Source organism: Trichophyton rubrum (genome assembly GCF_000151425.1).
Source record: "Trichophyton rubrum CBS 118892 genomic scaffold supercont2.7, whole genome shotgun sequence".
In the NCBI taxonomy this organism is placed as follows: Eukaryota; Fungi; Ascomycota; class Eurotiomycetes; order Onygenales; family Arthrodermataceae; genus Trichophyton; species Trichophyton rubrum.
In genome coordinates this window covers 113681-130183 of record NW_003456422.1, presented here as the reverse complement: position 1 = coordinate 130183, position 16503 = coordinate 113681, and the positions used below count along the sequence as shown (strand labels likewise).

The following is a 16503-nucleotide window of genomic DNA, read 5'->3' as shown; positions in this document are numbered from 1 at the left end:
ACCACCCAGAGTAGACACTCCGTTTCCAGCTTCGGAGAGGGTCGACAGCAGTCACGGGCATCGCGGTGGATGATTCAAGATAATCAATGGCTGTCTTTTGGCGAGGATCCCATATGCCGATACTTCCATCATCGCTACCACTAATCACACAACTCCCGGCCACGCCGGCTGATATCCTCGCAAATTAACGATTTCAGTGTCATCCATATAGCGCCGTATGCGTGTGCCTGATTCCAGGTCCCAGCTCGCTAGGGTCATATCTGCGGAAGCCGAAAAAAGGGTATGTGAGTCCCGGGACCATTGAAGATCGAGAATGGCACCTTTATGGCCGGAAAGTATGCCGTAATTGTCGCAATTACCGTATGTTCGCCATAATACTGGTTAGGTTATCAGTTGTTAGAGGTGTTTGAGATGTACTCGCTTGGAAATAATGCGGGATGAAACGGAGGTCAAAGGGGAAAAGAACGCGACGGCGTACGTATAGATCGGTCCATTCCAGAAGAAGCTATATGTTGGCCGGTAGGATCAAATCGGGTAGAAAAGATTTCGCCTGTATGGCCTGTAAGCTCCATTATAGGAGCAGCGAGGCCGCTTGTCCGGGGTACCTTCGGTCCTTGTTAGAGATCGAACCAAGGTATGGACTGAAAATAATCAATTCTTTCCTACTTACAGACTGTATAAGAGCTTCATTCTTTCCGGTTCCACTGGATATAGTAACGGCGCTCCGGTTTAGATTGCTATCTGATCGTTGACGCTTGACAAGTTGTACAGATCCGAGGGATTCGTGCGCTGGTCTCTTTTCCGCAGACATCATGGCGGCCTAGACAGTTAAACAATATAGAAGTGTGTAGGCGGTATGTATCTATGTCAAGTCGATGTAGTGGGTGTGGGTGTCGGGTCGCTAGATGTTACTTGTGGTCGTGATTTTATTTTTTAGACGCGGTGAAATGGGAAACGCGGCTCGGCGGCTAACTCGTTAATTACTCGTTAGTAAAACTACCGCGCTTAGCTAAATAAGCAGCCCAAAATTGGAAATACCTATCATACAACTATCCACTAGCTTTTGTAAAAGCGCCACCCTATTATGAATGAGGTCTAAAGTCTTCCAGTTTAGAACATAAAAGGGTATAATAAGTGTGAGACTGGAGGCATTGGTCTGAGAGTCGAACAATGTCGAGCAAAGCAGCTCGGATTGGAGAAGAGTATAACTGCCTCCCCTTAGTACCCACAGCTAAAGACCTGGCGCAAACCCATGCTAACTTGAAATTTAGGATATGGAAGTACGCACTGCTCTGACCGTCTAACAGCTTTGGCTCTGTTCTAACCCGTGTAGAACTAAGGTTGATAAGGTCAACGCAGAGCTGGTAACGCTGACCTATGGGACTGTCGTTGCCCAGCTCTGCGCGGACTACGAAAGTGACTATCTGGAAGTCAACCGGCAGCTTGACAAGATGGGTTATAATATAGGCATGCGACTCATCGAGGACTTTTTGGCGCGGTCCGGGATGGGACGATGCACAAACTTCCGGGAGACTGCTGACATTATCTCAAAGGTGCGTGTATGCCCCTGTCCGACTACGGAATATAACATGGCCATCTAATATACTTATATACCCCGGGTATAGGTTGGATTCAAGGTGTTTCTCAACATTACGCCTACTGTGACCAACTGGACAAGCGATAACAAGCAGTTCTCGCTTGTGTTTGAGGAGAACCCACTGGCCGACTTTGTTGAGCTGCCTGACGATGGACGAGCGCAGGACGAGCTATGGTACTCCAATATCCTCTGTGGGGTGCTAAGGGGAGCACTTGAGATGGTGTGCTTACTCGACTGTGACTGATTTAGACGCGCACAAGCTAACTCGGCCTATAGGTGCAAGTTCAGGTTGAAGCGCATTTTGTTAGTGATATCCTTCGGGGCAATGACACTACAGAGATGCGAGTTACTCTCGTCCGCTACCTGGAGGACGAGCTGCCTCCAGAGGAGTGATTCTCGACGCTTTTGTTCTCTTTATCTCTGGCTCATTGGGCTATTGCACTTTTTCTTCTCATGGGTTGTCTTAGTTGTCTACTCTCATCCTGCCTAAGCTAGTGACATGCTTCCTAGTGCCGGAGTTGGTTCATGTAACTATCTACTGTCTAGAGTCTACGCTCTGAATTTTTTTTGGCCTTGCTGCCGCTGCAACTATCTTGGTCTCCTCCTGCTACTCCCTCATCGGCCGCTGTCGCTGTCCACTCCCGCCTCTCGCTGCGTCGTCAACCGGCCACTACCCCCTCCCCCCCTTTCGCTGAGGTGCAAATAGGTGCCCGATGGAGGCGGGGGTCAGGTGACCGGATAAAAGTTCATCCCGTGACCAAATCTGCGTCGGGCGCGCGTTCTGCCGGTCCCTAAACAGCCACCGCCCGCGAAAGATGCAAGTTCGAACTTCCCCAGCGAAAAACGAACTTCACTGACGAGACGCATATCGGTTTTTCTTCCCCCTGCTTGAGATCCAGCATCGACGACACGGCGGCCCCCACGAGAAGACACTGACGGAACCGCTGGTGGATTTGGTGCAAGAGGCTTCGTGGAGCGGCGTGCCTGTAATTACCCTTCGCGGACCTTTTCGCCCTTCGGGCCCCCCCCCCCCCCCCCCCCCCCAGCCGAACGACCAGCGATCGCCCAGGAGCCACTCTGGCGCCCGACGAGAAAAGCCCTTCCTCCCATCTCCCATCAAACAACCACTCTTCCATTCTTCTCATCCTTTGCTGCAGAGGATACAATTCTCTGCAAGGATAGGTTCGTTATCGCCACTTTTGAGGTCTGTGTCTGGGCAGGTGTGATTTTTCGTCCTCGAATGTGGTATGGTATTCAAAACTAACGCGCTTGAAAGAAACCAGCACAGGACTAGCGGCCTTGATTGTTCGCAAAATAACACAACTGCACACCGCAGGAAAGAATCTTTACTTCTTGAGCCTGCTGGATAGCCCATATATGAGACACATTTCCGACGAAATTGATCCTTCTGACGCAAAGACGGGCTTCGTCTTTTTCAATATTGACCCGACACTCAAACTCGACAGAGCGCCTTGAAAACGAAATCACTTCATCCTTGGAGAGCAGGTCCGATCGTCTTTGGGACGGCTGCACCTCTGCCTCCTGCTCACGATGAACCAGATGAACATGCAAAGCATGAACCCCAGTGTCGCTATGCCCGGTAACGCCGTACCCGTCGGTGTCCCGGGCGTAGGCGTTCCTGGGGGAGGTATGCCTATGGGAGGCATCCCAATGATGAACAGCGCATCAGGCTCTGCCCCTCGAAGTGAGCCGAATCAGAATTTACAGGATACTATGGCTACCCAACTCAACACCTATATCTACGACTACTTCCTCAAACGCGGATATCATGATTGTGCGCGTGCGCTCGTGCAGGACGAGAGCGTCACCCTAAACACCACTACTGCGCCTCACAAAGGCACACCACACCGCAGAGATGGAGAAGTCAACGGAGTCGAGTCCGAGGAAGGTAAAGAGGATATCAAGTCGCGCATCCCCGACGATTTGCCAAGACCAAACTTGGGTGATTCGCAACAAACCAGTTTCTTATTTGATTGGTTCAATATCTTTTGGGATGTCTTCTCCGCCCAGAGAAAGAAACCAAGGAGTAATGACGCCATGCAGTATTTACAGCATACTCAGGTGAGTATCGTCGATCTGCCACCAAATTGAGATGGACTTATTAATGTTGACCTCTGTTTTTCCTTATAGAACATGCTGCGATTGCGAGACCAACAGCAAAATCAACTCATTCGCCAGGGGCAGCTAATGCCTAACCAGTTTGCTGCCATGCGCGGAGTACGCGGTAATATGGTGCCAGCAAATCTCCAGAAATCTGTTCTCCAGAATCCCCAGAATATGTATGTTGTGGTAATATGCAAAAGCGCAAGCAGAATACTGTAACTAACTGTACCAGGACTCCGCAACAAATCGCTCAATTGCGAAACCAGCAGGCTCAGATGATGCACCACCAGATGCAGCGCGAACACTCTGACATGGAGATGAATGGCCACCGCCCCCAATCCCCTTCTTCTGTGGAAAACGCCCCATCTCCCTCCAAGCGCCAGCGCATTGACGGACCCCAAGTTAACGGCGCGCAGATGACCCCCAACGGTCGCGCACAACCTCAGGGTATGCCGGGCCAGCAGAACCAACAGCAGGCCAACTCTCTTCTGATGCAGCATGGCATCAATCCACGAAACCTCACTGCTGCACAACTCCAGTCTTTCCAGTCCCAGAACCCAAGTGTTCAAGCAAAGTCGATTCAGGTCTATAATCAAAATCTAATTCACCATACTCGATCCGCAATGAACAATCAGGGCATTCCTAATGGCCTAATCAACCCAGGAGTCATGCCCAACCAACCAGACATGATGCAACCCATGCATGACAACCAAGGAATGATGCCGCAAGACTACTATAGTAACGGCCAGATGGCCGCCCAAATGCGTCAAGGTGGTATGCCGACTCCTGGGGCGCAGAATGGAAACCACGCTCTCCAAGATTATCAGATGCAACTCATGTTGCTTGAGCAGCAGAATAAGAAACGTCTTTTGATCGCCCGCCAGGAGCAAGACAGCATGGCTCGTGATGGCCAACCACAACCAGGGCCAGCCCAACCCGGACAGCCAGGTGCTGGACAGCAGCAGCAGCAGCAGCAGCCAGGCCAAGGGATGCATAACAGTCTCCCTCCTGGAACGTCTCCTCAAGGAAGCCGTGCCGGTGCCTCACCAAACCCCAGCGAACAGATGAAGCGCGGGACACCCAAGATGCCCCAGACTGGCCTCCCTGGTTCTCCCAACGTTGGTGACGCTATGCAAACAGGCCGTGGCTCGCCAGCCTCTATGAACTTTGGCAATCAAATTCCCCAAGATATGGGTGGTGCGGCATTCTTCAACACCATGAAGAATATGCAGGAAGCTGGTGGTGTCGTTGGTCCTAACGGCATGCGCCCACCTAGCTCCAATCCAGCCTACTCTGGCGCACAAATGACGCAGCCTATGGATGCCATGGCACGTCAGCAACAGGCACAGGCCCAGGCACAAGCCCAAGCTGGGGCTCGCATGCCAAGTGGTAATTGGCAACAACCACAGCCTCCTCAGAGTCAACCAATGATCCCACCACAGCAGCAGCAACAGCCGCAGCAACAGCAACAACAGCCGCAGCCGCAGCAGCAAGGCCAGCCTGGGCAGCCTGTCGGAACCCCTCAAGAGCGAAATGCTATGCCCCCACCGCAGGCACCACCTGTAGCTACGGCTCCAAATAATGGGCGACAGTCACCGCAGCCTGGTAGCGCGGCTCCTCCCACACCGCAGCAGAGCTCAAAGCCGGCGCCGAAGAAGAAGGACACGAAGGATAATAATCGAAAGGTATGTCTTTATTTCACTACATCCATATCCAAGTGCAAATGCTGACCCATTATAGCGCCCCGCCAAGCGCGTTCCGACCACCAATGCGCCTTCAGCAGCAGCCACAGCTTCAGAGTCCGAACCTCCACCAACTCCAACTCCTTCTACCCCTATCACCCCTGTCCATCCAAGCTCGTTCAACAAGGCCGCTCCGGCAAACAATGCTCAACCAACGTCTGCGCCCGCTACACAACCCCAGGCTGTGGGTCAACCACCACCCCCGCCACAACCGCCACAACAGCAGCAACAACAGCAGCCCCAACAACAACAGCAGCAGCAGCAGCAGCAGCAGCAGCAGCAAATGTTGTCCATGCAGCCGGCCCAGGGTCAACCACCTGCTGCGGCACAACCAGGTCAGGCACAGGGACAAGTAGACCCATCACAGCCATTTGGGGATATGAGTTTAACAGACGTATGCATCCTTCCATCTCCTATACAAGTAACCGTCCAGCTAATAATTGGTGTTTATAGAATCAAAGCTTCAACCTGGATTTCAGCTCTCTCGACAACCCAGATATTCTCGAAAATTTCGACTTCGACACTTTCCTCAACACAGACGACCAATCGGCATTCAACTTCGATCCTAATACGCCATACCTTGATGGTGTGGAGGCTGGTACAGGAGAGAGGATGTAATTCAACTCTACAATACCCCACTCCCGCCCTCGATGAGGTGTACGAGCTGACTCACTTTGCTATTTTCTCTTTAACGCCATTTACCGTGCTGTCTTTTCTTGCTTTCTCTTTTTCTTTCCTGGTTGATGTCCTCTCCTTCCTCTGCTCTGCTTACATTTCCTTTTACTCTGCCCATATCATTACTGTTTCTGATAGTCGGTGTATGCTTCGGTTGCCGTGCTTCTCCATCTCTATTTCTCTCTCCTGCGCCGATATCTGGTTGTCCCTTCCACTCTATTCCCTCTTCCTCGTCTTGTTTCTTCCCGTAATATCATGTTTCCTATAACTTATACCTTATACCTCTCGTTTGGCTTTTTACTTTGATACCTCTGCCTATCGACTCATTAATACCTCTTACATACCTCCCTGTTCCGTCTTCTGTTTTGACTTGCTCGACAGGAAAGAATAGCAAATACACAAAATGACAGGTTGGAGCGAAAGTAGGTATGGATCGATCATCAGCTTCAACTAGTTTATTACGCCATCTCGCCAGCAATGAGACGAGGGGGGAAAAGGTGGAAGGCAAGCAAAAAAGGAAGTGGGTGTTTTTGGAAACGTTATCTTCTTCCTTTTCTCTCCTTTTCCAAATATAAAACCGAAAAGGAGCTTTTCAATCTCTCCCAATTCTCCCAACAGCCCCGTTTTACCCTTTTACCCTTATTTATCGTCTACTTGTTTCCAACTTCACCTTTTTTTCATGTCACTCTCAAGACATCGATGTCTTTGTTTTTCCCATTACATTGCGTTGCTTGCTCAACTTAACCGCAGCTTAAGACTTTGGGCTTGCTTCCTTCTGTGCTTCTACTTTTCTTTCCTCACTTTTCCACCTTGTCTATTGGCTGGCTTTCTATCTCATACCCAGTCCTGCCATATTATTGTTGTTGCTTAATGCTTGCTCGTTTTCAACCCTTGTCCGTGTTTTTCTCTGCCTTATCGAGAGCTGTAATTGCATCCCTTGGTTGATTTGATATTTACCTTCCCTCGACTAGACTTCCGCCACTTGTCGTGTGCGTATCTTATTACCATCCAGCCTCTTCCCCTTCCCTCTAGTGTTTCTCTTTTTTTTTTTTTCTGTCTCTGCTTTTGATCATCGTTGATATCTAATGAAAATTTCCTATTTGTCCATCCGCCTGGATATTCCAACCTCCGCTGCTCACATCGCCGCATGCGTTCTGTACTGCATTATACTTCTATCTTATTCAATCTATCTCATTTCTACTGTTAAACGGTTAATTTGACTACACTATATCTCCTGTCGTTGACCCTTTTACCCAACTCTTTCCCTCCCAAGCTGTCAGGCCAGGCTCGTTTCAACTTCCTCTGCTCTGAAGATATAACGCAACCTATTGAATGCCAAAGGCAAGACAATCCCTGGGGTATATATATCGGTGTTCACGGTCTACCGGAACGCTTTCGCCAAACTCCGTCTGATTGACACTGCTCTTGATCTCTTAGTTTACCTATTGTACTCATGGTAATCTTATTTGGTTTGACATTTCTTCGTCGAATTTGCTGTTTCCCTTGAATTGGCCGGTGCTGTTGGATGAGGCCTACGAGTCGGTGGTGTTGGCAAGACCCTCCATGCACTGTCTAAGTAGTGTTTTACCTCCACATTGGTTACCTTACAATATACGGTGTTAGCTAGCTGTCTCTTATAGCAGTTTCTATTCAATCCCTAAGATATTCTATCTTGAAAAGAGGCCACTCCTTTTCTGAACGGTACTACGACGGCCAGCATCTCCAATGGATTGCTGAAATCTGATTACCTCTATGGATATGCCGCTCGTAACGGCAGAATTTGTGGACGATGGATGGCAGGTTACCATTCTATCCGTATTATGAAGGGGTAAAAGAGATTTTTGTAACGCCAGTTGATTCCTTCGGTTTCATGTCAACTCAATATCTCTGCCAATTAAACATGTCCACATATTTATCTCTTTCGCACTGTGTCACCTTTGCCCGAACATGTCACATTGGCAACATCATGAATATTTGAAGAAGGAATGTAGAGAAGAGAAGGCGACAACAAAAGATGAGGAGACTTAATCCCAAAGGATGGCCATATTGAAGCCTGCTTGGCCAATGCTTTAAGGAAAAGTAACTATTGCATGGACAAATCAGAAGTTCGGTAGAAATCCCATCCCCAAGGCATGGCAACTACGCAATTAGAGATAGAAGCCCGTTTTATCCGACAATGCTGCCTCTTCAATCCAGTTGCCACCTCGCAGATGATTGACACCCATCATGACTTCCATAAGGAAGGCAACCGTGTTTTGATGGCATAAAAGCTCAGCTTCTGGCTTGCTCTGGTGTTTTGCGAAACCAATGCGTCTGAAGTTACGAAGAGCGGCATCGTTATGGAAAAAGGCATCAACTTCAAAGTGCATGGGGCTTCCTTTGACGTTAAATACCTTTACTGGAAAATCAGGTGCGTGAATAGACAAGCGATCACAGATGCCTAAGTAGTAGAGTAGAGCATTAGCCGCCTGAATATCTTTGAGGTGAATAATATAGAGGAACCACAAGTGCTAGGCATACTCTTAACGCGAAGAAGGTCACTTCCGTAGGACTTGAGCTTCATCCTAAATTCACTGGCAGTGCATGGATCCTTCCTACACGTTGAACGACTGCCCGACATGCGGCACTGAAAGAAAATGGCCTGGGCAAACTCTGCTGCATCGGGAACTCCAGGGTTAGTTGATGGTTTCTGAGCCATCAAGGAAGGATTGAAAAAGGTAGGTGTCGCAAGTTTGCCCGTGGATTTCTTGTTCGTGGTGTCCTCAACAGCCTTGACCTTAACTGAATTGGCTCCAGTGGCATTCCCAGCAGTTGGAACCTGTGGATACTGGCGTTCACTTCCCTTTATCTTCTTGATGGCATTGGTAACCTCAACCAAACACGCTCCTTTTCCACGGCCCCTTCCACCTTTTCTACGTGTCCTCTTTGTGATGACACTAGTGCCGGCAGAGGGGACAAATGGAAATTTCGTCTACACGAATTATTAGCACTCATATCGTCTGTATACCCATGGAGGCAGATAAGCGTCGAATTAGCATATCGAAAATGCAAGTTCTGCCACTTACCAAAGCCACTGTAACTGGTTCCGGTTTATTTGGAAGATTGGGTGTATCACCAACCACCTTTAGCAGGGCTCCAGACTTGGCTACCCCATGCATAAGCTCTCCATTTGCTCCACTGGCAACGAGTAAATAGTGCAATGCTCTGTGGGCGCACCCAATAATGGCTTCGTCAATAGATGAATAGCATTTCTCAACGCCAAAGAAAGAAAGGCCATCAACCTCAACCTCGTTACGGTATCCCTCAAAATTGGAATACTGCGTGTACAATGGGCCTGGTATACCTCTTTGCTGGCAGTACACTGTAATAAAATGGTGTGACCGTTAGCTATAACTCCTGATATGAATCGCTACAACTACAACTTACATGCCAACAATGAATTCCAGCGGAGTCGGTTAGGCGAAACACCAAGCTCAGGACTTTCAGGAACCACCCAGAGTGGCATAAAAGCCTTCAAGATTGCCAAGCCATCACGACACGCATCTGCCGTGGCGGCAGCCTTAGTTGAGTAAATTTGCAACTTAGAGACCTCATGGTCTCCAAATCTGAGTCTAACCACCCATTTACTGTCAAAATATTGCAGGAACTCAAAGGATGGGGTTAGATGTTCCTGAATACAAATGACACCAAAATAGAACATTGCGTCCTTATCTTCCAACTTGGCAGTGTTGACATCACCTAGAACCTTCGTTGGGCCAAGTTCTCTAGGTGTAATAGCCGCACGGCCTGCTGGCATAGAGGTCTGGCTGAGAACAGTTGTCCCTGGTGCATTGGAAAGCATATGCCTGGTTCTTTCTGTTTGGAAAGACGTAGAACTTGCAAAGGAGGGGGCCATTCCTTGGTTATTAGAGACTAGCAGGCTTGGTGTAGGAGGAGAATTCACTGTTTGGTTAAGGAAACTTAGCCCATAACCCCAAGGGGCCGGTGGGCAAGAGAATCTAGAAACACCGGTAATACCTGAAGCTGCATTTCCTTGTCCGAACAACGCAGGGAATGTGCCATCCGAGTGCGATGGTGAAGCCATGGAGCCACATAGGGCAGAAGGCTGCCCAAACGTGGGTTTGTGACACTGATTGGTAACTGCCGAAGGTAGCATTGATGATGGCGTATCCAAGGAGCATGGAACTGCAGGAAGGGTGACAGGCAAGACAGGAGACTTGCCAGTTGACGGAACGGAAACCACGCCATCAAGCGTGCCAGTGCTCCGGCCAACAGCCTGAGAATCGGCAGACGACGCGTTGATGGCACTGGTATCAACTGTGTTCGCGTCTGGGGCCTCGACACTTGGATACACCATCATCGACAGCGGCGTAGACATGGCCAAATCTGGCAAACATGCTGCCGTGACAGTTGTCACCTCTGCATCAATAACAGGCGCGTTATCCGCATCGGCAACTCCTGGCGCCGGCTGTTGGGTCAGTGCAGCATCAGTAGCAGCAGGAAGGGGACCCAAAGCGTGCGTCGCTGTTGATTTCGCCCGGAACGGCGTCACGAGCTCTTCAATCAAGCTCTTAAGATCATCTGGTCCAATTGTGCTAGGTGGATGGCGGTGCATAGTGCCGTCGTCTGAAGGAGAGAAGATTTGTAAATATCCAGCGTTAGATGGAGGGGCTAGAGACTTTATACCTTCACTGACTGCGACATCCAAGCTATCAGAGTCACTGATGCTGATGTATTCACGGGGACTGTCATTTGTCTCGGATGGAGGCGACATATCTGGACTTGTGTAGGGGTTGGAGGTGACAGGTTGTTGAGTGACGAGGAGCAGAGGAGATTATGAGGAAAAGAGGATGAAGTGCTGCGTTGTTTGCATATAAGGAAAGCATGAAGGGAGGTTGCCAGGGCAGCGAAGAAAGGTACGCCAAAACAACGGACTACCTAGGAGAGTAAAATTTCCTTGCTAGGGATTCTCCGTTGAGTATTTGATTGACTGCTTCTTCAGATGCTTTCAATGTCTTCTTTTAATATGCTCAATATCTGCGTTGTAGCTTGCTATAGTTACAAGAACGATATCGGCCTGGGTATATCCCCCTCATCCAACATGAATCCCATGTCACTCCCAAAATTACGGGATATTGAATGCGGTAAGGTGAATCATGGAAGATAAGAGCTCCATGATAGCAAAGTTCATGGAGTTCTCCGGTCTTCACTCTGTATATCAAGTGACCGTGGGAAATCGTAGGCAATAGGATATCAGAACCATAGGCCAACGCAGAGAATGATCTAATTTATTCTCCCAATACCCACGGATTGACCTTGTATTATACAATACAATGCAACTAGGCTTAGATAGAATGGCTTCACCCTTGAAAAACCGTCTATTAAATGTGCTTTTTTTCCACTGTGGTTGACGTTAAAACAAGGGAAAGACGGAGTCGTTCATTGTGCTTACATAAGCGAAATACCTGCATTGGTTGGACTGTTGATAAAGATGCGAGTACAAAAATGTTTCTTGTAGCAAGTAATTAAGCCATAGTGCGTGTCTGATACCCATGAGCCCTTCGTTCACTCTGTCTGGCCGGACATACATGATGCTATTCCAGTTCAACCTCAGAAAGGAGGGCATCTGTTTTGGCTGCTGCCGACAGGAAATCATCGAACTCAGCCTGCAGCTGCTCATCTCGTTTACGACGAGATATCTTCTTTGATGAAGAGGGAGACACGGCCTCGACCACTCCTCGCGAATGAGTTGAGCTTATAGACCTTTTTCTCTTGCTTTCCGCCGAAGTTACTGCTGCTTCGATGGTCAGGGATGCCTTTCGTGAGCTATGAGCTGGAGAGGCATCACCACTGCTGTTTTCTTTATCGTCTTCGTAGACGCTAAGGCTTCCTTCCTTCCGGCCTCTGATGTTAGGACTGGGGCTAAGGAGGCCAGTCTGGGATTGAGGTGGCATTTCGTTAAGCGAGTTTCTAGAGCGAAGACTGGATCCCGACCTTACTCTCCTGTCTTCCCCAGGTTGCGAAAGCTCCCTGAGAGCACTGGGCTGGCTCTTGTTAACAGTGGCGCCTGGAGCGTCCTTCACTGCTGAAGGCGCTTTGGTTGCTGCTTTCCCTGCTACCGGGGTGTTCATTGGAGGACTGGTACCTCCTGTTGCCTTACTTGGACTCATGGCTTTGATTAGCTGATTATACTGCTCATCGTCCATAGGAGCTATCTGGGCCGGTTCTCTGTTACGTGAAAAATTCAGACCAGCAGTATTAGAAATCACACGACTGCTCGAGGAGCTCGATGCGATATAGTCTGGCATCGAGATGTCATCCAGTGTTGAATGGCGGCGCTTGATAGGCCATGGTGGCCACGGGTTCTTTGAAGGGTCGACGAAGGGATCTGAAACTTGAGGTGGTGGTGCAATCCATGGCCCATCTCGGTCTAGCCACGGGTTGTTACTAAACTGTGGTGGAACGGGATTAGGTTGCATTCGATAGGGGAGGGTAGAGAAACCAGCTCCAACCTGAACACCCTGGTTGTTGAACTGCCGGATATCATGGCGCGTTGGAGAGTGTGAATGAGCATCCTCATCCTTTTCAACACTGTAAAGAGGTCCAAGAGAGTGTTTGACAAAATGTCGAGAGCCTGGTACCAGTTGCTGCCACATCCCTGGGTTTGGCCAGGCAATGCCAGATGACTCTAGTACGCCTATGAGACCGCACTTATGTTAGACATCTGGCTCTCTTTTCCCTCCCACTTTCTACTTTCTTGTTTCTCAGCTTACCGAGGGGAGCGTGCTGGTAAGAAAAAGCGATGAGATCTCTCACTCTCTCAAAGGGCGGGTTACGAAGCGGCCGAGTGAAGCCCTCTGATATGACAACACGAATTCGACCGTACATGTCGCCAGCATCCCAGTGGGCTTGATGAAGCAACTCTTCATGAAACATTGGAAACCGCAGACTATCCTGGTTTCCATTTCTGTCGAGTTCTGCGATAGTTAATAAATACCAGACACAGCTCACCTAGGACACACTCACGAGAACTCAGATCTACGTATACCCTCATATTAGACACTTTTCCGATAAGAACTCGGCGCTACTACTAAAAGCTAAACTTACCAATGACATGAGGCCAAAGGGTTTGCTGGTTGAACAGACTTGCCCTATTCAATCGACGGTTAGTAATAAAGTGAGAACAGAGAGGACTATCGGAGGCCATTCAGCTGCCACGTACGAAGCACAGATACCATCGATGAATATTCTGACTTCAAACATCACCGAATCTTCCGGTTGCATCAGGCCTTCCATGATCCGGGTTGGACGAGGCCTATTCCAGCTATGAACAGATACCCTAAATGGAGTATCTCGGGGCAAACTTGGTAGAAAACAGGTCAGCACGGGTAGCTGTCCCGGATTTCCCTGAACACCACTCTGGCTATAGTATGGACCAGGATTTAGCACGGCTTGGGCTTGGAGATACGGCGATTCTAGAACCAGTTCATCCTTGATGATTAGCAGATGGCTTGTGTGCGAGTTAATAGCAGATGTGTTGACCTACCGTGATCCCTGGTAACGAAGCAATTGGTCTTGAACTCCTGTAGAGGCACCTTTGACCCCTCAGGGAACAGCAAAACGTCCCAGTTCTCGAATCTCATAGTGAACTAGCTGTGGATATAACTATGTATAAAGGAAGAAGTAGAAGAGAGAAAAAAGCAAGACACAGTACTGGGTAGGTATTGAGTCAGGACGAGTGACAAACAACGACCAGGGTCATTCATGCATTCATTCATTAAACAGGCGAGCTTCCCGTAACGATAGAGGATGACAGTGAAAGGAAGAAGATGTTGATGCTGGTGCCGGTGGTGAAGACGAGGAGAAGACGTCGTCTCGCCATCGCTGTGGCCATGTTGTGTTTTCTGCCGGGCAGCGTAGAAGGTGCGGTGAGTCTTTTGTTTTCCTTCCCATTTCAAGATATCAAAACCCCGAGGAAAGAATTATCCAATACGGAAGGTGACTTTAAGTAAGTATCTTTGGAGCTACGATCTCTGGTCAATTATAGAGGCACTCGTTGCATACATAGATAGGTCTTATCAAAATTGGAAAAAACCACGCTCGATCTCGACCTCTGGTCTGATTCGTAAATCGAGTGAGTTATATGCAAAATATTGTGGTTTTGGTTCCATTTATAAAAGATCTCTATATTCATTCGAAAGTATCCTCGTAAACGTTATCAAATGGGTAACTATGCAAGTAATTGGCACGAGCATTACTCCGTATGGCGATTGTTTTTGACACCCAATGGGTAGTTATCAAAACAGTTCCGAAGACGATTAACAATAACACCTGGAATATCACTCATTCCGGCCATGCAGATACAGATCTAGCATCTAGGCACAGTATTCGGTATGGTGACTAGATAATTGAATTCCAACAAGCTATATACCTATTATGTTTGCTGCAAAAAAACCTCGATAGTGAATACCTGTGCCAACTCGTCAGCTGCGATGAATGACACTATCTTTGCCTCAACAAGCAGCAAGTTGCCGAACAGCCTAACATCCGCCCGCATGGCTTAGTTGGTAAAGCGCATCACTAGTAATGATGAGATCCCCGGTTCGAATCCGTGTGTGGGCATTTGCTTTTCCTTCTTTTTTTACTCATATTTACCTTTGATGAACTCAACCCACCCTTTGCTCCCCTTTTTGTCCCCGTTTTTTATTTTTGTTTTCTTTTGTCGCGTATTGTGCGCATTTTCTCGAACAGTTTAACTAATACCAGCTTATCCCAAACAGACAAGCAGTATGCCCTGCGTAACTTGGTAAAAATACCGCTTAATAAACCAATAAGCAGGGCCTGAGCTTATATAAAATACGCCATGCCCTGAGCTTAAACACGCCAAAAGCTCACTTTTATCTCTACCAAGCAAGTAACTTAAAACAGAATCCCACAATCAGCCCGCATGGCTTAGTTGGTAAAGCGCATCACTAGTAATTCACTCCCGGCCCAGGAGAGTCGCGATGATGAGATCCCCGGTTCGAATCCGTGTGTGGGCATAGTTTTTTTTGTCCTTTCTTTGTGGGGCATCTCTTCTTCTCTGTTTTGTTGGCTTTTGGGTCGTTGTGTCTCTGCTTGCGGATGAAGAATGAGTAGACTAACTAGCTAGTCAACTAGCAAGCAGCGGCGGCGGCGGCTGAGCGAGGGTGAGACAAGCGTCTGCTGTCGGTGAGGGATTTTGATGCTGGCCAGTTAGGTGGCAGTTGACGAGTACCTAGCTGGGGCTGAAGTCAAGTATGAATTATAATATGCGAGTAAGGAAGGCAACCTGCATGGAATGTATGGCATGCATGTTCTAGAAGAGCTTAGGGCATGCATCCGTCCAGGCACGACTCTATATTGACGTCAGCCCACCACCGATGTAGATAATGGTATATCAGCAGCACGGCGGTATGGAGTCAATGTGAATTAATAAATGTGCTCCGGGGAACAGTTATCTGTCTTACCGTCTAAAAGCAGCCGAAGCAGCCGCAGCTACCCTACTTACTGTATATCCATCCGCGTCAAGCTGGCAGGCAATATTCTCCAAGAACACCGACTAAACAAGACGAGATAGAATGAAGCGAAACGGCAAAAGGAGGAAGACGTACAAGTACAAGGTACACGGCACACGACGGCACACGCACGGCTAGAACTACAGTACAGTACAAGATACAATGCAGGAGAAAGAGAAGAGAAGAGAAGAGAAGAGCGATATCAAGAAAGGACGAATGGAATGACTATGGCAAAGCAGAGCGAACAAAGAACGAAGATACAAGCAGGCAGGAAATTAAAATAACTAGATAGACAGACAAAGCAAAACACGCAGATTTCATCTTTCTCGTCTCGTATCTTTTGCTCGTGGGATCGTTTGCTGCGTGAGCACAGGGCATATATGGGCATGGGCAGGGCGTAGAATAGTTTTTTGAAAAAAAAAAAAAAAAGAAAGAAAAGAAAAAAAGAAAAGAAAAGGAGGGCAAAGGCACAAAGGAGAAACGGGGGTGGAAAACGGGAGAGCAATAACGGGAAGAACGAAAGGAAGTACGAGTACATGGCATAGTCAGTTAATGCAACACGCGCGCAAGGTTTGGGTGGGAGTCGAGATCGAGCATCATCATCAATCGGTATCGGGTACAATTATCTGTCCAAGATGGCAGAGAAGAAGTCAAAGGAGAGGAAATGGCAAAAAGAGAAAAAAAGAAAAGGACAGGGCATGACATGACGATGTTGTACATGTTGGTCAATAAACCTGGGACAGGAAGCAGTGAAGTGATGGATCTAGAAGGGGAGACAGGCGGGTAGAGAGGTGTATGTCAAAACCGGAGGGAATGAATGGGATTATTA

At 48.3% G+C, this 16503-nt stretch overlaps 5 protein-coding genes and 2 non-coding genes across 10 annotated transcripts; 4 read left to right on the top strand and 3 right to left on the bottom strand.

Moving 5' to 3' along the window:
• Positions 1-144: 144 nt before the first annotated feature.
• On the bottom strand, positions 145-811 carry TERG_06040 (uncharacterized protein; the record flags this gene model as incomplete). The annotated part of the gene is made up of 3 exons (XM_003232995.2): positions 145-377; positions 479-605; positions 671-811. 3 exons carry the CDS (start codon positions 809-811, stop codon positions 145-147), a joined length of 501 nt encoding a protein of 166 aa, XP_003233043.2.
• A 359-nt stretch (positions 812-1170) lies between these two features.
• Positions 1171-1990, top strand: TERG_06039 (uncharacterized protein; the record flags this gene model as incomplete). 2 transcript variants are annotated; one of them, XM_003232994.1, is made up of 5 exons in its annotated part: positions 1171-1202; positions 1272-1280; positions 1334-1553; positions 1626-1817; positions 1874-1990. In XM_003232994.1, the coding sequence occupies 5 exons, from the start codon at positions 1171-1173 to the stop codon at positions 1988-1990; spliced, it is 570 nt and encodes a 189-aa protein (XP_003233042.1). The 2 variants fall into 2 exon arrangements, with proteins under 2 accessions (XP_003233042.1, XP_047606774.1); XM_047750089.1 differs by lacking the exons at positions 1171-1202; positions 1272-1280 and having other exon boundaries at positions 1452-1553.
• A 1158-nt stretch (positions 1991-3148) lies between these two features.
• On the top strand, positions 3149-6081 carry TERG_06037 (uncharacterized protein; the record flags this gene model as incomplete). 3 transcript variants are annotated; one of them, XM_047748541.1, is made up of 5 exons in its annotated part: positions 3149-3679; positions 3749-3897; positions 3954-5406; positions 5462-5857; positions 5917-6081. In XM_047748541.1, 5 exons carry the CDS (start codon positions 3149-3151, stop codon positions 6079-6081), a joined length of 2694 nt encoding a protein of 897 aa, XP_047604525.1. The 3 variants fall into 3 exon arrangements, with proteins under 3 accessions (XP_047604525.1, XP_047606772.1, XP_047606773.1); XM_047750087.1 differs by lacking the exon at positions 3149-3679 and having other exon boundaries at positions 3752-3897; XM_047750088.1 differs by lacking the exons at positions 3149-3679; positions 3749-3897 and having other exon boundaries at positions 3913-5406.
• Positions 6082-9553: 3472 nt separating this feature from the next.
• TERG_06036 (uncharacterized protein) lies at positions 9554-10912 on the bottom strand (the record flags this gene model as incomplete). The annotated part of the gene is made up of 1 exon (XM_047748540.1): positions 9554-10912. One exon carries the CDS (start codon positions 10910-10912, stop codon positions 9554-9556), a length of 1359 nt encoding a protein of 452 aa, XP_047604524.1.
• An 820-nt stretch (positions 10913-11732) lies between these two features.
• Positions 11733-13781, bottom strand: TERG_06035 (uncharacterized protein; the record flags this gene model as incomplete). Its single annotated transcript, XM_047748539.1, has 6 exons — positions 11733-12835; positions 12912-13115; positions 13165-13176; positions 13246-13289; positions 13361-13613; positions 13685-13781. The coding sequence occupies 6 exons, from the start codon at positions 13779-13781 to the stop codon at positions 11733-11735; spliced, it is 1713 nt and encodes a 570-aa protein (XP_047604523.1).
• Positions 13782-14687: 906 nt separating this feature from the next.
• On the top strand, positions 14688-14760 carry TERG_10550. The gene has a single exon. It is a non-coding gene; the product is annotated as a tRNA-Thr (tRNA).
• Positions 14761-15079: 319 nt separating this feature from the next.
• Positions 15080-15179, top strand: TERG_10549. Its single transcript has one exon. It is a non-coding gene; the product is annotated as a tRNA-Thr (tRNA).
• The last annotated feature ends 1324 nt before the right edge of the window (positions 15180-16503 follow it).